Below are 25,248 nucleotides of genomic sequence, written 5' to 3' on the forward strand. Positions count from 1 at the left end.
CTCTACAGGCAGCATACAATTTAGAAGTAGGCCAATTTACTATCATCTTAGTGTGTTATCAAACCATCAAAACCAAAGTTAACTAAAAGCTGATAAAGCAGTGTTTGCATCCAATGTCTCAGGGGCTTTAATGTACATCTACCATAAATGTTTGGTTTGGCTTCTAGAACATTTACTTAGTGTTTTCTCTGAGCCATTCTGAACATACTATAGAAATACATAATCATCAACCAGAAGACATGAAATATAACTAGTGTAACAGGGTTTAAAAAGTCCCTTACAAAAGGCTGGCTAGAACTCCCATATGGATCAAAGGACAAGATTCAAAGGGTCACTCATGGTGTCCTTAGCCAAACCTACAAACAAGGAGAAAAATTTCCAACAGAAATATTGTGAACAAATATGCCAGAACAATAAATAATTTAAAATTTATGAAGGCTTTGAAGGATTTTAATGTTAAACTTTATACAGTAGAAATGATTTCAGATAGGTTATCTAATAATTAAAGTTAATTTATGTGACTGATATTTACAATATATATGTATTGAAACCCCCTTCTTACAAACAAAAATTTTAAAATGCTGTAAGCTCATTTATCTTTACTATCAACGCATCCCATATGTAATTTTCCCTTTTTTTCCCTTTAGACTGTCTTTAAATCACACTGACATTTAAAGCGTCAAGCTCATGCACCAAACTATTTCAGAAGAAACATATTTAGTATGACCAAGGTTTTTGTTATTCTCAAATAGTTCTAGGAAAAATAAATTTCTGAAAGGAGGAAAATAGTTTTATTTTTCAGGTTCTTGAATCGGAAGATCATGCCTTTAGAGACTTAAGTGATCAAGAGGTTGTTTGGATACCCTCTGGAAACTTAAATGAGCCTAAAATATCCAGGCCTCTTTCAGTTCCTTTTTCTTTTGAAATACATTCTTGTCAAAGAATTTCCAGGATCTCTAAAGAGATTAAACAGGTTTATAAAAGCTGCTGTGGAGCAAGAGTTGACATATAAAATGAATAAAATTATTAGTTAAGAGTGAGGGAAGCTCCCCAAAACCTCCAAAACTGGAAATGCAAAAGTTAACATGACTTAATCATGTCTCCAGAAAGAAACTAAAAAAAAATTTTATCGACACGTATTTACTGGTCATTCATCCCCTACAGATGAAGTTCGGGATAGGGGCAGGGCATTGCTTGACTTATGTCCTATTTATTTATCATATTTTTTCCCAAATCAACATTTTGTTTATTGTATTGGGCCAGGAAAATACATTACATGACTAAAAGATCTTGTCTGTGTGAGGAACAGCTAAAGCCTAATTTAGCAGTCCCCAAAATATGGTCATATATGCCAGGTTAACAGGTGACTTCCATTTAAAAGCCTGAGACATTTTTCCAGCTTTATCGAAGTAACTGGCAAATCAAATTTGTGTATTTTTGAGGTGTACAATCATTTTACATATATCAAAGCATAGGAAACATTTTATTGATCTTTTGGAATTTTAAATATATGGTTACTACTCTGATTGAACGATACTGCTTCTGAACAAATTCAGAAATATAGAAGTCACGTTTTAGTTTGAATGTCAAAAATAAAGTATATGTATTTAACTTGTGGTCCCTAAAGTCCTAGAATTATAGCTAGTGTTAGGCAGTATTGTAAAATGTATTCTCACATTTGACAAGACAAATGAGAAATTTTCAAAAGTCGAGGTAAACTCCTAATTTTCTAAGAAATTTTAAGATCCTTAATAAAAGGACAGTTAACTCACGTATGTTTATATATTTATTGTATAATTCTAACAAGAATGTTTCAGTATTTGGTAATTTCAAAATCTATGCTTAAATAATCTATGAAGCTCAAGCTATAGAAGATTTAAATTATTTTTAACTTAGCATAATTATGTACATATGGTGACAGTCAAAAATGTTGTGTTGTCTTCAGGAAATATTATAGTTAAAAAAGGAGGATCTCTGGTAAAAGGGGAAAAGTCCTCCAATATAAAGCTCATTGGATTAAGGAAGTATGCATTATCATTGACTTGGTATGTATGAGTATATTCTACTTTAAGAAAATGTAATTTCAAAACAGGTTGTGTGAGTGAACTATAAAGCAAAATCAAATAGTTCTGACAATCAAGTGACAATCAAGAACACAAGAGTAGGTGAAAAAATGCTCACCTTCCTTCACTGCCACCTCCTTGCCCCCACAACCCCAGATATATGTTTGCATCTGTGGGTTTTTTTTTTAAATGTTTCCATAGGCCTTTAAGCAGGGAAGCAGTTGCCTTTCAAAAACAAACAAACACCTGAAATGAGTCTTTTAACAAAAAGGCTATTAGAAGAAGAGATTATGAAGGGGGTGATGAACTAACCATATATATTTGTAGTGGACATTAGAAGGAGGTTTCTGTCTCTATACTACTAAGAAGTGCAATAAGGCTCAAAATAGCCAAATTACACTACTTATAGTTTTTTTGTATCTTGTCATTTTAAATTTCATTGTTCTTTATTAAAGGGTTTAGGAACACCGGGAAATACTATACTACTGGAAATAATGGTTGTTTTGTTAACTAAGATAATTATGTGGGTTTTTTATTGATCTCTTTTGTATGTGTTTAACTTATTTTGTGCAGATGTGTGTATGACTGTGTATGTGTGTTTGTGTCTGAGGGTGTGTGTGTGCATGTGTAACCCTTTTGGGGAAGATGTAAGATAGTTCAGTATTGCTTCAGAAATCAGTATATAGTGAGCTGTGTGATTAATGGCTCCATATTTAGGAAATTAAGGCATAACATTGATATTGGCTTACTTTCATCATCCTGTTGGCCAAATAAAAATGAGAAAAAAAAAAAAACTAGAAGAGATTTTTGTTCCCTAAAAAGTGTTGGAATACCCAATGGGATGGGAAGGAAGGCTCTTGAAAGAAAGGGGAAAGACACAATATTGCTGAATCTTTTTTTGGAATTGTTATGACCCGAGGCCATTTTCTTCAACAGAAATTTACAACCATATTTCCTTGCCTTCATGTATAGAAAAGCCCTAAACCACATGACATTTCACATTATTCTATACTCAATGGGGATTAGACTAGAAATGTAATAACATTATTCATATATTTAAAACACTGTCTAATAGAAATTTAGGCTTTCCTACCTTCTTTGTGCTCTTCCCTGCTGGTGTTTCATTGTGTGTAACCTATCTAAAATTTCTGCAGAATTTAAGAAGATTTTTTGTGAAATATAATAAAGCCTTGATTAATTGGAAGCTACTAACCAGAACTCTCAATTAACCAGTTTTATTTATTTATTTTTTGCTACACTCTCCTTTTAGAAGGAAGAGGCAAATGACAAGAAAACAAGCTGTTAACAGGTATTTATGTATTTATTTTTTAAAAATCAACTTCCTGGGAATGTCCTGGAGCCTGTACAGATTCAGCCCAACATCAGTAATTTTATTCCTTGTACTATACTTACTAAGGTAGGAAAGTAGAGCCATTTAAAATTTTCAGCAGCAAATATTGAATCTTGCTTAATCTTTAGTTAATAATAAAAAAAATGAAATTCAAATAGCTAATTAGAACCTGTCTATCCATTTGAGGGTTCTAGTTAATTGGGGTCTTCATGGTTTCACTATTGCCAGTTAGTGATCATTCATATGTATTAACTGGGAGTGAATCCCAGGAATCCGAAGTTGGGAGATGACTTCCAGTCACAGAGAGCAACTCCTTCCCTGGGAACTAAAGCAGAAGCTAGAGAAAGGCTGCAAAGTTGATGGGGGTTGAGTAAGGGTCACTGACATAAAAATCATGACATCTATGTAAAATAATGGGAAGTAATTCACCTGTGCCATGGCTCTGAAATGCTTAGGAAGGTACATTCACTTTTGCAGGGCAGCACAGGCTATTAAGTGTGCTACAGCAATAATGGCAAAAAACAAAACAAAACAAAACAAAACAACCCAGGCCTTCTAATCATCTGGAATTTTTCTAAGCATTAAGCACAGATATATATATATATATATATATATATATATATATATATATATATATATATATATATAGTAGGCATGCTACTATTTCTAAAATATTAGGAATTATTTTTTCTCTAAAAATACATTTTTAAAATATTTGGAAGTCTAAGATTTATGCTTGAAACTTCCTAAAATATCTATGAAAATTTCAGTTAAATTGCAATCAGAGACACCATACTGCTCCAGACTTCATACCTTTTAGGTTGTAATGGGAACAAAGAATGGGCAGTTAAATCAGAGATGCAAGGGAGAAGGAGGGCAACCCATGATTCTAAAGTACAGTTTGATATTGACTGCCACACACCCTTCTCAGGTTAAATCACCTTATGGTGATTTTACCCCCTTCCTTCAGGGCTGCTCATGATGCATGTTTTATCTGTAATTTTCTACAAGAAAAATGTCATAGTATTGTTAGAGAGATGGGGACCACACCATGTGATTTATCCTGGGTTTTCAACATAGAAAATGAAAATCATCATGGTGGTGTTTCTAATATCTGGGGCATTTTCTGTACTAAATATTACTCTTAAATATCATGCACACTAAATAGTACCCAAGTGACCTGAAGCAGTGGATGTGCCTCCTTAAGTGCTAAACTTATTTTTAAACTGTGACTTCAATGCTGGCGGAGACTAGAACCCACTAGATTTCATTAATGAATGACTTTAACTGAAAAAGTTTAAGTGGATTGAGTTTTGAGATTAGGTTTGGGATATTGAAAGTAAGTGCTTTGATTTTATATGAATGCAATTGAATTCAGGCATTGAAATTGACATTTTTTTAGTAAAATATGTAAATGAATGTCAACTTCTTGTTTTTAATTAAGCATAACAGTAGTTTATAACTGTATAAATTTATTTCTAGATTAATCAGAACACACATTACATATATGTGTATATATATATATATATATATATATATATATATACACATATATGTAATGAGTTTTTATACTAACTGTAATCTGAGGAAAACTGTGAAATGTTTTTGAAAGTATGTGTGCTGACACTCAAATAAACTACAGAGAAACAGGAGAGTTGCAAACTCTAATGCCTACTGAGACAAGGGTGGTAGCATAAATGAAAGGCCATAAGCAATAGGGAGTGGTGGGGACTATGGTGACCTAGAGAGCATATATTCTTTCCAAAGGTGGCAGCTATTACTTAGCTCAGCTGATTGCTACCAGGTGGGAATGCAGGCCCACTGTTGTTAAGATTTGACTTTTTAAGAGAAACTTGGAATCCAGATTTTTATATGAAATTCTCCAATTCTTAAATGTTGGTAACTAACTCAATAAAAAGCAACACTATGCAGGCAAAGCAAAACCCATCTGTGGTCTGGATCTAGCCCATGGGCTATCAGTTTGCAACCTCTGCTTTAAACTGTAAGTCCTCTAGGTACTGTGGTTTAGAAAATCACAGTATGTTATAAATGCACCCAGAGATCTTGATGATGGAAAATTCAAGTAAAGTAAATAAATAATAAGTGGAGTGCTTGTAAATAATTCTCCTGATACTCAAAATGGTGGTTATGCACTTTGTGATTTTTTCTTACTACATGGAAATAGCCAAGATATTTTTCCCTTAATGTGGTTTGAAAACTAAGATAAAATTATGAATTTTTCATTTTCATATTTATCAGTGCAATGCAGTATGAAAGATAATTTCTTCTATGTCCAAAAGAGAATATTTAAGTTAGGCTCTGTCATATAACATAATTAAGGCTACTACTTAAAGCCCAATTTATGGTGCTTTAATGGGAAGAAAGTCATGTATATAGCATGTGTTGTTTTATTTTAAATTGGCTTGCCTTTAAACAAATTCCCTATTTTATTTGGTGAAATTCCTTTGTTTTTACAAATGGTTAAAGTAAGAAATAAAAGAAATGTAAGTAGTTAGCACAACAAAACTTCATCTGAACTTTTGATAGGCATTGGCAAAGATAAAACAAAAGCTGGTCATTTGAGATTTTATTGAGGTAACTTTTTGACTGATCTGAGACTTTGTTTGTTTGTCTGTCCTGCCTTGGACCTTAGCACATAATCCCACTGTGCTAAAGTGCTTTTGACATCTGTATGTCCCTTTCATCACTGGCAATCCAAAAGAATATTTGTCTAAAAAGGAAACAATTAAATTCCAACCTCTCTAGCAAAAAAAAAAAAAAGAAAACCGAAAAAAAAAAATCCAACACTGCTAAACCTGCTTTAATGACTCCTATGATCTGTACCACAAATCCTTAGTCAGGATGGTAAGTTAATATTGCCATTTTTGTTGGGAAACATTTATCAGAGGACTTAAAAAAAAGAGAAAAGTAAAAAAGAAAGAGAAAGAAAAGAATTCACAATCTCAAATCCTAAATTAACTAAAAAAAAACCCACCCCTCATTTGTTGACATATTATTCTACTTGCAGATTTAACACAAAAACATATGAAAGATGATAAATTGTTGGACAACTGGTCAACACATATGACAATGTGCAAAATAGCTGATGTTTTACTTAAATAAAATTTGGGTGGGCAGTGCTACCCTTTCTAGATCATCAGATAGTTTTGACCACAGGTAATCTGTTGTGTGATAGGGATGAACTACGTTTAAATGTATTAATTAATTAAAACCATTCCCTAAAAACTCTAACAAGTAGAGATTCTTAGTTAATTGGCTAGTCCTGAAAGATACAGAATCTAAGAAATAAGTGACTTTTTGATGCATTTGACCAATGTAGACATATAAATAAGGTTATTCAGGATAAATTTTGATGAACTAGTACTTTTTATAATATCTAACATTTTTTGAACATGATATCCCTGGTGTTTTCCATGTATTAGTTCATTTAATCATCATAACAGCCCTATAAGGCAGGTGCTATTATTGTGATTCTTGTTTTATGGATGATGACATTAAGGTACAGAGAAAGTTAAATGATTTATCTAATGCCACACAGCCTACAAATACCAGAGTCAGCATTTGAATCAAGTCCATTTGATTTCAAAGCTCATATACTTTGGATCAATATATTTTATAACCTGACAACTGGAATCAGACTAATTACCAAAACATGTAATTTCATTATATTTATATATATATATACATATACATTATATATATATATATATATATATATATATATATATATATATATATATATACTTTTTCTGACTTATCAAAAATGACATTTCTATTCTGAAATCAATTTTGGTAACATCACTTTGGTAGTGTGTAAAGTTAGCAACATTAATTTTAAAATAGTTCAAATAGAAAGAGCAGGAAATAATGAGAGATACCTGTGGACCAATAATCAGGTCTACATTCTGCTACATTTGATTCAGAGCTCAATTGAAAAAATTACAGATACAGATGTTTCTGTAAAGCATTAGTGATATGATTAACACTAATATTCTTTCTATTATACTTCACCCTTCATTGGAAGTAACCACTATTTTAAAATTGGTGTGTACCATTGCTATGTTTTTAAATTTTATGTGTATTTATACGTAAATAATATGCAGAATTGATTTTTGTGTTTTTAAAATGTACCTAAATGGTTTGGTATTATAGTATCATTTTGTAATTGTTGTTTTTGCATTATGTTTTTGAGATTTATCTGCATTGATACACGTAGATCTAGTTCATTTTTAAAAATTGTCCACTATACTCTTTCATTCTCTGAGTATACCACAGTTTGATTATTTTTTACTGTATTGATGAACACTTAGGTTGTTTCTAATTTTTGTTGTAATGGGCATCATGTTTTCTTGTGCCCCTGTGGGAAAATTTCTCTGGTGTATGAGCCAGAAGTGAAATTGTTGAGCTGTGGGCTATGCACATCTTCAACTTAATAGTTACTGCCAAATTGCTCTCTAAAGCTGTTCTGATTTACCCTCCCACTAGCATTTTATGAGAGCTCCTATTTCCCAAGATTCTTGCAAATGTAGTAGGTATTTTTAACAAAAATTTCTTTGAAGAAAAAATAATTATTTTTCATTGATTCTCTTTCATGATTATACACAGACAAAACGTTTATTCCGATCACAGTGTGCATGATGATGTTTACTGATACTATATATGTGTCATTATTTTTCATTAAAAATATATGCAGTTCAGGTAAGCATAAGGATACTACGTAAAATTTGGAAAGTTTTTTCCAGGTTTCAAAGCACTTTTCCATAAAGCCTCATTTGATGAGATATTGTGGTATAGCAGGAAGAGCTCTGGAAAACGAGTCAGAAGTTCATGGCCTGAAAACAACCCTGCAAATCACTCTATGACTTGGGACCTCAGTTGCTGCATCTAAAATTAGGATGTTGGACTAAGCTATCTCTTAGAGACATACTATAACCTTTGATCTATGATACATATCGCCCCTTTTCCTTGAAGCTGTAATTTACTTATTGTGCATAAAACATAAAGACAAAATTGAATCTTATCAATTTGTGAAACTGTTGTAACACACTCTCACTTAGTTAAGATCATGAGTTTATCCTGTTTATCTTTGTGTTTCTCTTAATTCAAGGACAATTGGGGGTGGGGGGGAAAGAAGATGGGAGCAGGAGCTCAGCATTATAAGGACTAGTCAGTAGCAACACACCATCTTGAATTAATCTTCAATGTTCCACACTCTGAAGCATTACATTGCAAATGCTGAAAATACAATGAAAGTTCAACCACTATTTTTTGTGGCTTTGTGTTTCTTTTCAAGCTCTTTTTATGCATTTCAGATTCAGAGAAAAGAATATTCAGTATTTTCAGCTCACTTAAGATTTGATTCTATCAGTGCTTTTTTGGTGCTGCACATAGCTACTTAAAGTAGAGGGAGGACTAAGGTTGACTGTTCTGTATTTCTTTTTGGATGGGGGAGGGTAAGTAATTGATTTTGTGTTTGGAGAGACTTTTCATTAGAAAGATCTGGTTCTTTAACCTGAGGCTTAACAAAGAGCTTTCAGGCTTTCTTAGATTCTATGTGTACTGGAAAGAACACTCAGTTAGAAACCTATGTAATATTGTAAGAGATTAAAGTATAAAAGGGAGAGAGTTGAAACTGATTTTATTTAACCTCCCAGAATTGCAAATATACCACACTCACAAACACTCACACATTCACACACACAAGTATATCCTATCTCAAGCACAGAATACCTATTATTTTCAATGACTTTTAAAAAGGAAACTCAGTTTATCTACGAAGATATTGAACAAAGTTATGTTTTTAGTGAAGCTTCTACTTATGGAAGGTAGCAACTCTGGCAAGCAGAATCTAAATCAGTTCATCTCTGGTGATGAAGACATTTTGGGGGGCCTCTCATTTTTATGAATAGTCCTGGGAAAAAATGTTTGACTACGGCCTTCCTAGGAAGTGAATTGACCTCCTACAGAGATTCAACATCAGATATTACAAGAAAATTGTGGTTCACACACTTTGTTCAGATGATCTCCAGATTAATACAATTCATGTGTATCCCTCATTGTCCAAATGTGACACTAAGCCTAGAGAATCCCACATAAGTTGCTTTTGAGTATTCTTACCCACTTTGACGTATTTGTGAACTGACTGTGGGGCCCATATCTAAGAACTTCCATTGCTATTTTTGCTAACTGGCATTTTGCTTTACAGTTTAAGCATACTCTGAAAACCACTATTTTGCTCATTGTGTTACTTCCACTAGTTCAATGAAGAGGAACTTGTGCCAAGTTAATCTGGACTATTTTTGCCCTGATCTTACTTATCCTATGTGGGGATTTAATCAGGTTATCTAACTTCTTCAATAAGCACTAAATAAATCACTCAAAACACAAGATATTCCAAAGTCTTTCAGCTAGTTTCTGTAGGTCAGAGCATTTTTAAGACAGCACATCTTGGATATAACCACAAAGTAGCTGATAAGACTGTTGGGAAATTACTACTCTACTTTTAAAAAGAATAAAAATCATGGTTCTGAGTGTTTATTAAAAAAAACAGGAAAGGAGGAAATGTAAGCATTGCTGTTTTGCCTTTTCATCTTCATTTCTAAAAAGTATTATTTGCAGTTGAGATATTAATGATCTTTATTTACAAAACCGTTTGCTGTTGTTCTATGTACTACTCCTTACTGAGTGCAGACGCTTTTGTTAGCTTGAACGAATCCTTGGCAAACAGCATTTATGTTTTATCCACAAAACATCAAAATCATGGACACTGTTGTCTTTACCACTGTCTCCAAGAATACCCAGGTGCTCTGCCACTGATGGCATTTAGATAATAATACTATAATATTAGTATGAAAAGATTCCTTTTTGCTTTTATTGAAAACCCAGTTTGAACCTTGAGCAAGTCATTTACATGATGTTTCCTTGGGATTACCTACATTCTTGTCCACTCTGACCTTGTAATTTTGCTCACAGTTGGAAATCTAATGCAGAGTGACTAAGATAATGTAGTTTACACAGACTTTAAGTGGAGTGACATTATAGTCAAGCAAGTGTCACATCACCCAAAGTGAAGGAAGACTTAATTACCATAATCCCGTGAATACTAAAATTTCTTGGCTATGTGTAGCATAATAATGCAATGTTCTGCATGTTCCATTTAATAATGTGAAGGTGCAATACATTAGGTTTCAGGTTGTGTGTCCCTTTAATATAAAGGAAAGGAAAGTGAATTATAGACGGAAAATGGCCTTTTGTAAGTAGGATACTTGTCTGAATGTTCAGGTGAAGTTGGTCCTTTCTTTTAAACTTAGAAGAGTTGCTTAGTGATGTGAAAATAAAGGGACTGCTAAAATATCCATAAATCTAGACACCAGTGAGTAGAGTGACAGACCATGAATTTCTCTGGAGGGTGCAGGGTAGATTTAACTAAATGACTGAGACAGGATAAAGAGGAAAGGTTGATAACCACCTATTATTGTGCAATGCGGAACATATCATTAATTTACAAAGAGAGTGGTGACATTTTCTAAAAATTGTATAGCCCTATTCTTAAAAGTTTGTCAGTGTAACTAATTAGTTGCTAAAATGGAGTGGATTCTAAGACCCAGTATGAATGCATTTGAAAAGGCAGTGCATTGTCCCTAAATTGGTAGGGTTTGTAATACATCTTGATGAATGCTACAAAATAATGTTCAGAAATGGGACTATTATGCCAAAATGGCCGTTCTTTGGTTTGTAGTCCTTGAAGGAGTTATGTTCCATGGCAACGTGCTCAACAGTCCTGCATACATGTGAAGTGCCTTAAAGACGTGTCCTGCTTTCTGTTTTTGGTAACACTGAGTTTTCAATACAAAGAATAAACTTACTCAAAGTGTTCACCTCCTCCCAGCATATTAGGATTACAAAGATCTGCTGTTACTTTGGATTATTATTGGGAATTTTTGTTTTTTAACTAATTGTAATCTTCAAAAGGGGGCAAGTACAAAATGATTCAGCCACAAAATGTAAAACATTATTTTAAAAAATCCATTAGAAAACTAAGATGTAAAAACTGTATGTAGCCCAATCAACAGATTCATGTAAGTTGGTATCTCATAATTCATGATATAAACTGATAGATCATCTGATATCTAGTATTCTAGATTTTTAAAAAAATATTTAAAAGATGTTAAAACATATAAAATATTGAAGCCTATTAATAATAGCAGTCATACTTTGATTTATTGCAATTAGAAGAGGTTAAAGCATTTTAAACTGATTTATCATTACCAAATATTCTGCCTGTGATAATATTTTTATTTAAATATATAAACAAAGTTATTCTTTGATTTCTATTTGATGAAAATCAAATAACTTGGATGTTTTCATTTAAAATAGCTAATTCTAACCAAATAGTATATTTCTACAATACAATTAGTCTGTAGAGCTGTATACTTATACTGCTTTAAAATGAAATTAGCCTAAATAACAAATATAGCTATTTTATATTCTTTATGCTGCAAGAGTTTTACAAATACCCATTAAATCACATATTGATGTATCTAACATATTATGTATAAAGAAGTTAGTAGTTTTTATTTTTTAATCATGGATTACTTTTGGAAATAAAGCACCCACTGTATTCAAAACATTATATGAAGGGATTTGGGACATCTGTTTGAGGCAGCCCATTAAAAAATTTTATATACATATTTTACTTTTTGGTTGCATTAACTCAAATTGTGCTTTCCTTAATTCGTTTGTCCAGCTCTCCTTCTTCAAAAATCACTGCTTGTGATTTTTGGGACTAAGTTGGACTCCTATTCATGTAGAGATAAAACAGTTTTTAATTAAGTTGGGCTTGGCACAAAAATGGTTAGAGGCAATGTTTGTTTTTTTTTAATGAAGTTTTTGTTTTGGAACAGTTTTAGATTTACAGAAAAATTGCAAAGGTAGAGCGACTTCCCATGCACCCTGTGTCCATTTTCCTAATTGTTGTTAATATTTTACAATTAATGAATCATTTGTCACAATTAATGAACCAATATTGACACACTATTGTTAAAGTTTATAGTTTATTCAGACTTCTTCAATTTTTTTCCCTAATGTCCTTTTTCTATTCCAGGATATAGGAGACTACCTCATATTTAGTCATCATATCTCCCTAGACTCCTCTTGGCTTGTGACAGTTTCTTAGATTTTCCTTGTTTTGGATGACCTTAACAGTTTTGAGGAGACAGGTTAGGTGTTGGTAAAATGTCCCGTAATGGGAGTTTGCCTGGTGTTCTTCTCATTGTTAAATTAGGTTTTTGGAAGGAAGACAACAGAGGTAATATTCCATTTTCAACACATCATATCAAAGGTACATACTATCATTATGACTTATCATTGTTGAGGTTGACTTGATCACCTGGTTCCTGTACTGTTTGTTAGGTTTCTCCACTGTAAAGTTACTTTTTTCCTTTTTCTTGACTGTACTTTTTGGAAGGTTTTGGAAGGGAGTCACTATGTGCAGCCCACAGTTAAAGAGCAGGGAGTTAGTTATGCTTGACATTCTTGTTTTTTTTTTTTTTTTTTTTTTTTTTTTTTGCTGTACGCGGGCCTCTCACTGTTGTGGCCTCTCCCGTTGCGGAGCACAGGCTCCGGACGCACAGGCCCAGCGGCCATGGCTCACGGGCCCAGCCGCTCCGCAGCACATGGGATCCTCCCAGACCAGGGCACGAACCCGTATCCCCTGCATCGGCAGGCGGACTCTCAACCACTGCGCCACCAGGGAGGCCCATGCTTGACATTCTTAAAGGCAGAGTATTTGCAGAAATTATTTGGAATTCTTCTGCAAGGGAGATTTGTCTCTTTTTAATATTTATTCATTCATTTTTTTCACTATGGTCTCATAAATATTTAATTTATATTTTAGATTATAATCCAATGCTACATTATTTATTTTATTGCTTAAATTTTTCTAGCTTTGGCCATTGGGCACTCTTTCAGTTGGCCACTGGGTACCTTCTACATGCCCCTATCATTGTAAATTTTTTGAGCCCTTCTTTACTTTCTAGCACTACAAGATACTCCAGGCTCATTTGGTAGATTTACTGCTCTAGTCCTAGAATCAGCCATTAAGGGAAAGTTTGGTTAGAGGAAGATTTGATCTTCTCAATCATGAGCAAGTGTTGGAGGTGGCTAAGAAAGAGGGTCAGGGGGACTCTCTCAGATCCATTTTCTTGTTGGTACCCTAAAGTTTCCATCATCCTGATAATACACATAGACCTCATTGTTTCACCACATATATCTCCTCATTTCTTTCACAATATCTAGTGTTATCATATCATATCTTCTAGATATCATAGTCTTCTACAGTCACACACATTCATGGTCATGCATAGATTTAGAAATGTACTGTGCAACTCTCCAACATACATGTCCTTTCTGCAAAACACCGCTCATGCCCTGCATCCAATATACTAAGTTTATCAACAGTTCCTGAGTCACTGTGGATTCATTTTTTTTTTTCTTCAGAGAAGGTTTGTGGTCAAATAAGTTTGGGAAATATGGGGTTCAGTAAAAATAAACAAGTTTGTTTACCACAGGTCTTCTCAGGGTTTATACTTTGTTAATTTTCTCTATGAATGTATAAGATGTAATATACACAATTTCTCAGTCTTTTTCGATTAAAAGAACCTTTTTGTTTAGAGAACTAGTGTTCCATGAAGTACACTTCTGCTATAGTGGTAAGAGTCCTGAGTTTGTAGTCAGAGATCTTGTGTTTAATCCCTCACTGCTAACAGCTAGCTCTCTGATCACAAGCAAATCACTTAACATCTCTCTTTGTTTTCTTATCGATCAGATGGACCTATGGATGTCTCTCACAAGATTGTTGTGAAGGGCAAAAATGAGCAAAATATGCAAGAACTTTTTGGAAAAGCTAAAACGCTTTGGAAATTTAATAACCACTGTGAAGGTGGGGACTGTGCCTTTGTTTTGTTGACCACTGTTATCTCCAGTATCCAGCATATTTTCCTGACATTTAGTCTTCAGTATCCAATAACTATTTATTGAGCAATTGAATATTACTATCACTTACATTATTTTCTATTTTTCTCCTAGTGCTGTATAGCAGCCTATGACATTTTATAAATTGTTTCTGAAATTAGGAGTCTATGTAAAAAAAGGTAATAATAATAACAGCATGCAGGCACAGTTGAAGTGGCTATATGCATGAAAAAAAAAAACTTTTGATTGCAGCCTTTGTTTTACTGAGCATGTGTTCCCAGCCAATGACTGGCTGCATTCAGATTAGTTTCCATTGCTTCAAGCTGACCAGATTTCCTTTTGAAATAAGGGCACTGGAGCTTTCACCTCGACACTGTGGTGATGTAAAATTCCTGCTGCAGAGTCACTGAGCTGGTGCTAGAAGAAGAGGAGCACCTGTGAGCACAGGCTGTCAGAAGGCCCTCTGAACCCTAGAGTGTTGAGGCTACAGCTGCTGGGTTGAGAAGCAATTGGAAGCGCTTTGTCACTCCTTTTTGTGCAACCGCAGGAGAGCCACTAAAGGATTTTTACCTTCTTTGGATATATAATCTGTGTTGATTAACAGGAGTTATTGGGTGGATCTGTGCTGCGGGTGGCAGGGCAGGCCCTGTTAAGCAACATATTTTGGTAAGGATAGTAGTGTCCAGATAGTAACAGGAACAGGGACCTCACATCATCTGTTTTGCCTAATCCCCCACAAAACAGCATATTCTATAAGTATTCTCAAAGGCAAACATTTTAGGTTCCAGCTTCTCTTTTCAGGAAATCAACTGGAGCATGTTTATTATATTTGATTTTGAAAAATTGTCAGCCTCCCTAGAAATGCTAGGTGATTATTTGAAATGTAGGAAGACACATTTAGCTTTGGAAATTGTAAAAGTATTTTAATCAAGTTCTAGGTTTGTTGGTAAGTTAGTGAGACAATAGGCAAGATCAATGCAGGGTTTTTTCCTTTCTTACTATTTAAATCATAAGGACACATACTAGCAAAGCTTTGTTCATCATGTAGTTCATGAATGCTGGAAAACAAAAAAAGCTTTAGTTAAAAAAAGCCTCTATATAGGATACTTTTCACTTTTCACAAGTGTTGGTCAGACATGGAAATTCCACAGATAGTTTAACAATTTGTAAAATTGCTCTTATTTACACTCTGAAATAGTTAGAAATATCCCCCATGTCTCCTTCCCCATTAAAAGATGAAGTATATACTTTAATTTAAAGCTTCTATAAAATATGTGTGTGGGTGGAGAAGCGAGGGCTTAATATTAGATTATACAGTACTATGACTGTATTGCCTGATGGATGTATTATTTTTTCTCTGAATCTACCTTCACTAAATTATTCATTGCAGATTTTAACCAAATTTATTAGTTCTGTATTTAATTGAATAGATTGTGGGACAAGAGATTCTTTCACATGTGCTCTTGAAAATTTTGCAACTTTTATGTTAAATAGAACCATCTTCTTTAAAATAAGCATTTACATGAAGGGGTTTTAAGCAAGCATTTAAACCTTAGTGCAGAAATTACATTCTGGAATCTTTCCTTGCACTTTGAAAATTCACCGAGTTTTTTGAATTTATGGAAGCACAGCTAAATTCCAGCAACTGCAAAAATAATTAGTAAAATTAAGTTGAAAATTTTGTAAACAAGTAAAGTAATTATTCATTCTGTACCATACCACAAATGTGGGAGGATATGTTAAATGATAAATTAGGCATGAACTGTTTTAATCTGTAAACTGAACATGTTAGCAAACGGCTTGCGTTTGTAATTAGTATTTACGGCCACAGGAGAGTGCCTCTTTTAAAACAGTGACAGGAAATTGATCAGTTTAGGTTGTCATAGCAGCCAAAATAGTTCCATTGCTTCTGTTGGGTTTAGCCTATTATGCTATATGCCCATGTTTAGAAATACATTTATGAACTATAAACTACTCAATAATGCAAAAGAGGTTGGGATGCCAAAATGCCAAACTGACAGAAGTCTGAATGAATGCTTGAACAATTCATAACAAGCTTAAGTGTTCTATGGTTGTCATGACATTTCTTTTACAAAGCAAGTGATGTCTGGAAAAAAATCTTAAAACTAGATGAAAATGCAAATCCCTTTATGACAGTATGTGGCTGTCACATTTATAATAACAGACAATAATTGATGATTTATGAGATGACACCATGGCGACAAAGTCTTTCATCATTGGCACCCCTAGGTTACTTTTATATGAGGGGCTTGCGGGTGCCTGTGAAAAGTTTCTAACATGACATACAAGAAAGTCTACTCCTATCTTAATCCATTAGATCTCATTTAATGCAGGTTGGAAATATGGTAGAGATTTTCAAATCATCTGACAAAGTGAAAGCTGGCAATGTCTTTGGTAAAAAAAAAATGTTAAACTAGTGAGCACGTTCAGTAGCTGAAAATGGACAGATTTGTTTCTGTCACTTAACGTTTCAAAGAAAATCTGTAATGCCGCTCTTAAGTGTGAGTGCAAGCTGTTAGGTTGTTTAAAGTTATGGTATCTGATAATATCCTTATATAGGGAGGTGGGAGAAGGAAAAGGGGGTGCAGTGTGCATTGAACTTGCTTGAACTCAGAAGAAAGAGGATTTTTAAATTTGATTTTAATGTTGAGGTCTTTCTAAAAGTGGAATAAATGTACAATTGCATATTCTAGGTTGATTTTAATGTGTGTGGTAGACTGAGGAATAACATGTTGCCATTATTTAAAGAGGATCATCTATCAGTTTTTCTGTTGTAGGTTATTTAAAATATTGGAAATATAATGAACCTTCTGCCTTGGTTTTACTGTCAATTTATCAAAAATGAAATTATTCGATATTTGGACCTCTAGAAAGTTTCCTGGATTTTTCTGCCACCTATTTGATCAAAACAAAGGGATAAATAGATAATCATTTTGAGATCCTTTGAGTGGAGTTATCTATGTTTTATAAGGAGCTGTAGAAACATCAAAAATCAGAGATATTGAATGTAAAATGCTGAAACTATCTGACTTTAAATGACAGAAATATAACATAAGCATGCATATCAAAGTTAACCTAGCTTTTATACATGAGGCTTTAAAAAAATGGATGTAAGGAATTTTCCAAACACTTACTTCTTATCTAATTTAAACCTTTCTAAGGATAAAAATACCTAGTACTTATTTCATTCAGAGGATCAGATAAGCCAATTATATAAAGTAGGATCTCTGGTATCTATTCATTAATACCTTTTATTTATACATTTCCTACAAGGCTCTGGTAGGAATATAAAATCCTTAATTAACTCTGACTATTCTCAGAGTTAGTAATTTTGCTCCCAATTAATAGTTAAGAAAATGGAGTTTACCATTCAATGTCATAATGATTTACCTCAGTTTATATAAGAAAATAAGTTAATTTTGATTACAAATCTTCTTCTAGATGATGGAGGAATCACACAAGAAGACATGATTTTTAATTTAAAATGACACCTGGTCTTGGCTCAAGATTTTACTCAGTGATCTGGAGTATATATAAGATGCAGAACGCATTGTCTCTATTTCTTAGGAGTTTATAATTCAGTTGACCAAGATATTAACTATAAGCATGAATCAACCAGAAAATAAACGCAAAGTACTGAATTAAGAAAGCATAATGTTGTATTATATATAGATCACAGGCATAAGAAGTAAAGCTATTTGTGATAAGGGAAACAGTCTGAAATGGCTTCATAGATGATAATAAGTTAGGAGGTAAGAATATTCTAATTCAGACCTTAAATGAATTTGGGAGATTTGAATTGTCAGAAAAGTGCTACTCTAGGTTTTGAGAGCCCAAATGAACAAAGACACAGAGATAAACGTAATCATGGAATATGATAGGAACATTGTAGAACTCTGTCTGACTTAACACTGAAGTGATAGCACTGGGGACTAGTAAGAACAACACTTTGATATTGAATAGTCACCTTATTTGTTTCTCTACCTCTGTTCTTGACTGATCTTGAGAATTAGTCCATCCTCCACACTGCTGCACATCACTACTCCCCTTGATTTTACAATAAAGTCCAAATATCTTAACATGACTTTCAAAGCCTTTATATCAGTGGCTCTTAACTGGAGGTGATTTTGCTACCACTAGATATTTGGCGATGTTTGGGGACAATTTCGGTTGTCAACACGGGGTGGTGGTGGTGCTACTGGCATCTAGTGGGGAGAAGCCAGGAATGCTGCTAAAATTCTGTAATGCAGAGGGAAGCTCCAGAAATACCAAAGAATTTCTCAGCTTAAGTCGTCAATTATGCTGAGCTGGAGAAATGAGAAATGCTACCTTATATGTAACCCCTGCCACCTTTTTAATCTCATCTCAAGCTACTTTCTCCCTTACTATCAATTCCACTGCTTTGGTGCCCTTGAACATTTCAGTTTCTCTCTCACTTTCAGATTTTCATAAATGCTCTTCTCTCTACCTGGAACACATGTCTGTTCCCCTTCTTCCCACACTTCTGTCCTTCAACCTGCTAAAACCTATTTACTCTTCTAGATATGCCTATTTAAAAGACTCTGAGTGCAGGAAGCATGTTGTATTCATCTTTGTATCCCCATTGCTCAGCATGTTGTTTGAGACACAATAAATTCTTGTTAAAGAAATAACATCACTTGGTAGGGGTTTGGATACTGAGTTAAACAAAGATGGTAAGGACCTGGGTGATTATCTATAAGGGCTGTGGGAGTGAAGAGGAAGAAGTAAATTTGAGAGAGACTGCAAAGGGAGAATTTCCTCAGATTGGTAAATGATTTGATGTGGATTGTGACAGGAGAGTCAAAGATGATTTCTAGAAACCAGGTAGACTGAGGGAATGGGGACAGAAATGATGGAGTTCATAAGGAAGCTTGATCTTGAAGAGTTAGGTGATGATTTACTGATGTCTATAAGCAGCGAGAAAAATATTTCAGTCTGAGTGAACTTACTAGCTCTGTGATCATTTAACCCCAGTTTCTTTATCTGTAAGATGGGTAAAGTATGAGTACCTACCTAACTGGATGGCTGTAAAGATTACATGAGTTAATACAGATAGATCCTATGTTCAACTGTACTGTTATTGAAGAGGTAATAAAGCAGTCTGACTTGAAAAAAAACACTTATCAAAGTGCTAGACAGATAGTTAACACTTAATAAATGTTAGCTATTATTATTATTTTGCTGTAAGTGTCCTTTCCTTCATTGGTCTTTGCCTTTTGTTTTTGTTTATTTTTAATTTTTATTTATTTATTTTAACATCTTTATTGGAGTATAATTGCTTTACAATGGTGTGTTAGTTTCTGCTTTATAACAAAGTGAATCAGATATACATAGGTTCCCATATCTCTTCCCTCTTGCGTCTCGCTCCCTCCCACCCTCCCTATCCCACCCCTCTAGGTGGTCACAAAGCACCAAATTGATCTCCCTGTACTATGCGGCTGCTTCCCACTAGCTAGCTATTTTACATTTGGTAGTGTATATATATCCATGACACTCTCTCGCTTTGTCACAGCTTACCCTTCCCCCTCCCCATATTCTCAAGTCCATTCTCTAGTAGGTCTGTGTCTTTATTCTCATCTTACTCCTAGGTTCTTCATGACCATTTTTTTTTCTTAGATTCCATATATATGTGTTAGCATATGGTATTTGTCTTTCTCTTTCTGACTTACTTAACTCTGTATGACAGACTCTAGGTCCATCCGCCTCATTACAAATAGCTCAATTTCATTCCTTTTTATGGCTGAGTAATATTCCATTGTATATATGTGCCACATCTTCTTTTTTTTTTTTAAATTAGTTTCTGCTTTATAACAAAGTGAATCAGTCATACATATACATCTGTTCCCACATCCCTTCCCTCATGCATCTCCCTCCCTCCCACCTTCCCCATCCCACCCCTCCAGGCGGTCACAAAGCACCGAGCTGATCTCCCTGTGCTCTGCAGCTGCTTCCCACTATCTATCTACCTTACGTTTGGTAGTGTATATATGTCCATGCCTCTCTTTCGCTTTGTCACAGCTTACCCTTCCCCCTCCCCATATCCTCAAGTCCATTCTCAAGTAGGTCTGTGTTTTTATTCCCGTTTTACCCCTAGGTTCTTCATGACATTTTTTTAAAAAATTCTGTATATATGTGTTAGCATACGGTATTTGTCTTTCTCTTTCTGACTTACTTCACTCTGTATGAGAGACTCTAGGTCTATCCACCTCATTACAAATAGCTCAGTTTCGTTTCTTTCTATGGCTGAGTAATATTCCATTGTATATATGTGCCACATCTTCTTTATCCATTCATCCGATGATGGACACTTAGGTTGTTTCCATGCAGCTCTATTTACAATTACCTTTTGAAATTAAACTTCCTTCAGTACATCTACTACCTTTTCCATGAAGCCTTTTATGATGATTCAAGGGAAAGATGATCACCTTCCTCCTCTAAACTCCTATATCATTTTAGTTTAGCAACTTTTTTTTGCACTTCTCACATACTGCCCAGTCCTACATTTGCGCATGTATTTACATTGTGAGTTCCTCGAGGGTAGGACTGTGACTTACTCATCTTTTCTTGACATATAGAAAGTGCTAAATAAATGTTAGGTTATGATAATTAGTTGTCATTGTTATTATATTTGGGGAATCATTAGGGTATGATAGTTTACTCTTAGAATTAATGTGTTCTCTCATTTATATTCAGTATCAATGCTCCTAATATTTTCAAAAAGCATCAACTTTGTTTTATGAAATAGTACAGAACATCATTTTAAATTGAGTACTAAGCAATTTGAATAATTTAAATGTATTTAATTGATGCTAGTCAAGTTTCATTATTATTGGAATGCACACTTGATTAAAGAGCATTTTTTAATTAGATATTTTTAAGCTATTATGTAATAGTGAAAGGTGTTTTGTTTATAAGTTATGAAAGACTATTTTTGCTTTTAATGCCAAACCTTTGAAGAAACAGATGTATTAAAAGATTGCATAAAAGATGATGGACTTTTTTAAAAAATGAAATAACCAACGTCCATGAATTTCCAAGAATGCACATCCCTTGTGGTTTCCCTTGAGATTGAAGATATAAAATATCACTTATATAAGTGTTCAGAACTAAGTTCAGAAAATACAGCCCAGGGATGTCTGGAAAGTTTTGTAGTTACATTATGTAACTTAAGAACTTCAGTGTGAGATATTCTTTCATGTCTTTTGCACAGATTTAAGTTCATTCAGTGATTCAATAAACTTCTCTGTGCTTAGGGAACTGTTTTATATTTGTAATTTATTTACTATATGTGGGCATGATTCCTAGTTGGATCAACCTTCTTTTACTATAGATGTGAGTACACCTGCCATAGAATTCAATTGGGACTTCAAGTGCACATCTTAGGGACATACTTTCCCTTTGGTTTACATGTGTAAGCAGGACAGTGTAATAAATGAGTCTTAACTGAAAGGTTACGTGAGCATACTCTGATTTATAATGACCAGCTCTAACATATAACATCAAAGGACTAGGTGAAGCCCCATTTGGAAGATGTAATTTTTAATATGTTACAGTATTTCCTTCCAAGCAATTTCATTCTATCTTATAAAAACAGAACTTTTCCAAGTTTTCAGTAGCCTTGGTTAAGTGGTACATAATTAATCAAGTTATTTTTTTTATTTTTTTTGTGGTACGCAGGCCTCTCACTGTTGTGGCCTCTTCTGTTGCGGAGCACTGGCTCCGGACGTGCAGGCACAGCAGCAATGGCTCACGGGCCCAGCCACTCCGCTGCATGTGGCATCTTCCCGGACTGGGGCACGAACCCGTGTCCCCTGCATTGGCAGGCAGACTCTCAACCACCGCGCCACCAGGGAAGCCCTAATCAAGTTATTTTTGACATTTGGGATAGTTTCTTTGATGTGATTAGCTATTAGGCAAATGTACATTTTTCAGAAAATCGTGATAGTTTCTTCAAAGAAGAGAAAAGGTGGAGTTACCTGGATGTTGCATGAATAGCATGAAGAATATTAATATTTGTTTCACTATTCACGAACTTGCATCAACAAGTGGTGACATTTAGCTGGTAAAAAAATAACTGAAAGAGGTAAACTAATGAGGCAGTATTCCATAAATATCTATGAATATTTGGTTGACTTCCTCAGAATAGGTGAGACAAGGGCTAGAAATAGATGTAATTTCATAAATGTATAAACACATTATAGACCAGAAAACATCTTATTATTCAACCTTTTATTTAATCAACTTGAGTGATATTTAAACATAGCTAAATTCAACTTCTTGAATTATACAGGGAAAAGTGCCTATCATAATTACTTTTATTCTCTGCCTCTCCCATTCTTTAAGGCCTAGATTATGTCACCTCCTCCATATACCCTTCTTGAAGGGAAGGGAACAAAAAAATATATTCCCCCTTTTCTGAACTCTTCTTACATTCTTTGTTGTGTATCACTCATATATTTATTATTTCTTTCAGTTTATTAAAAATATTTATTGAGTACCTATATGTACTATAGGTACTATTCTAGGTACTTGACATACAGTCATGAACAAGGTAGACAGAAAAAAAAATTCCTGCACACAAGGAACTTACGTTCTAGTGGGTGGAGACAGACAACAAACAAGATAAACTAGTAAAATGTATATATTATATTATATTATATTATATTATATTATATTATATTATACAGTAATAAGTGCTAGAGAAAAAATTAAAGATGTAAAGGGGGATTTGAAATTTGAGGAAGAGGTGAAGAGAAATTTTGGATAAGGAGACTGGGGAGTCTTTACTGAGGTGGCTTTTTTTTTTTTTTTTTTTTTTTTTTTTTTTTTTTTTTTTTTTTTTTTTTTTGCGGTACATGGGCCTCTCACTGTTGTGGCCTCTCCCGTTGCAGAGCACAGGCTCTGGATGCGCAGGCTCAGCGGCCATGGCTTATGGGTCCAGCTGCTCTGTGGCATGTGGGATCTTCCCAGACTGGGGCACGAACCCGTGTCCCCTGCATTGGCAGGCAGACTCTCAACCACTGCGCCACCAGGGAAGCCCTACTGAGGTGACTTTTGAGGAAATACTTGAAGGATGTGAGTGAACCAGCCATGTGGGTATCTAGGGGAAGAACCCTCCAGGTACAAGGAACAGTAAGTGTGAAGTTCCTCAGGCAGGAGCTTTGACTGATTTCACCAAAGAACTGCAAGAAGGGCAGTGTGGCTTGAGCGGAGTGAATGAGGGAATGAGTGGTAAGAAAATAGACGAAAGAGGTGACAAGGGGCCAGAACATGTAGAGTCTTGCTTTTACTTTTAAGGAAATGAGAAGCCATTGGAGGGTTTTGAAAAGAGGAGTGACTTATTGTTACTTAAGTTTTAATATAATTATTCTGTGGAAGGATCTTGTCTACTAGGATATTTTAACCAAGGATTATAACAGGAATATATACAGTCAGAGAATGATCCAGGTATCTAAAATCTTCAAAAGATTAGAAAGAATGACCTGTAAATCAGTAGATGAGTCTAAAAGAGGACTATTTGATGAGTATTTTGATAACATGGGGTTCAAAGCTCAATGTTTTACAGAAAGAGTGAAAATGATCTGGAAGCAATAATGAGGAGCAAGGTAGACACCTACTTCACCTCAGGCCCAGTAGTATGAGGGGTGTGGGAGAGTAAGCAGCTAACACTTGAGTAGGCTCATATATTTTAACCATGTAATAATGTCTTTAACTGCGGTCGATGTAGGCCTTATACACTCAACTACACTGCAAGTCTTCTAAGTAAGATTGAATAAGAGTGTGGAAATTCACAGGTCTCCAGGTTATATATATACGTACCTCACTGTATTTGTTAGTTCCTGGGGACAAGGGCAAGGTCAATGTTCAGGAAATTCTTTGTATAGGAAACAAAACTTCACAAATAGTCACCTTTTAAAATAATGAATCAGGGAATTCCCTGGCAGCCCAATGGTTAGGACTCCGTGCTTCCACTGTTGGGGACCCTGTCCCTGGTCAGGGAACTAAGATCCCGCAAGTCACATGGGGTGACCAATAAATAAATAAATAAATAAATAAAAAGCAAAAATAAAATAAAATAATAAATCATAATATCCTTCAGAGAACAAAGTTGCTTTAAAAAAAGTATTAGTAGTGTAGATTGCAAATAAAAAGAGAAAACATAATTCTATTATGACAGAATGAAGTCATATAAGCATACAGAGAACCATAAGAAAACAATTCTTTCACCTGATGCATTAAATGACATAATGAAAATACTCAAAAATATTATACTTAACACTATTTTAACAACTTATGAGGATAGAACAAGTCAAGGTTGGTAAAACAAAAAAAGAGAGTACTTTTGCCATGAGTGATTCAAGCAATTAAAAATAAATGTAAAAATGTTTTCTGTTACTCATGGCAATATGAGTATGAAACAAGTTCAAGTAATAAGATGTGTTATATGTAAGGTTTATTACTTCTTCTCAAATAGGAAAATGCTTTATCCAAAGAACACTGAGTTGTTTTTGTTTGTTTGTTTGTTTTTGCAGTATGCGGGCCTCTCACTGTTGTGGCCTCTCCCGTTGCGGAGCACAGGCTCCGGACGCGCAGGCCCAGCGGCCACGACTCATGGGCCCAGCCACTCCGCGGCATGTGGGATCTTCCCAGACCGGGGCACTAACCTGTGTCCCCTGCATCAGCAGGTGGACTCTCAACCACTGCGCCACCAGGGAAGCCCCACTGAGTTTTTATAGCAAGGGAATATAATAGGAAGAAAAGATGCTCATAGGATTCATTACTAAAAATAACACTAAAATA

The 25,248-nt window shown here is 34.5% G+C and overlaps 1 protein-coding gene across 2 annotated transcripts in view; it reads left to right on the forward strand.

Moving 5' to 3' along the window:
* The window catches only part of DACH2 (dachshund family transcription factor 2), a gene marked incomplete at its 5' end in the record, with an annotated part of 679,019 nt that overhangs the window by 148,465 nt on the left and 505,306 nt on the right, over positions 1 to 25,248 (forward strand). For both annotated transcript variants that reach the window (XM_082610726.1, XM_082610727.1), the window contains one exon: positions 3,334 to 3,372. In XM_082610726.1, the coding sequence (XP_082466852.1) occupies positions 3,334 to 3,372 (39 nt within the window). The remainder of the gene's footprint in view (positions 1 to 3,333; positions 3,373 to 25,248) is intronic.

The sequence above is a fragment of the Mesoplodon mirus genome (assembly GCF_964341445.2).
Source record: "Mesoplodon mirus genome assembly, chromosome: X".
NCBI lineage: Eukaryota > Metazoa > Chordata > Mammalia > Artiodactyla > Ziphiidae > Mesoplodon > Mesoplodon mirus.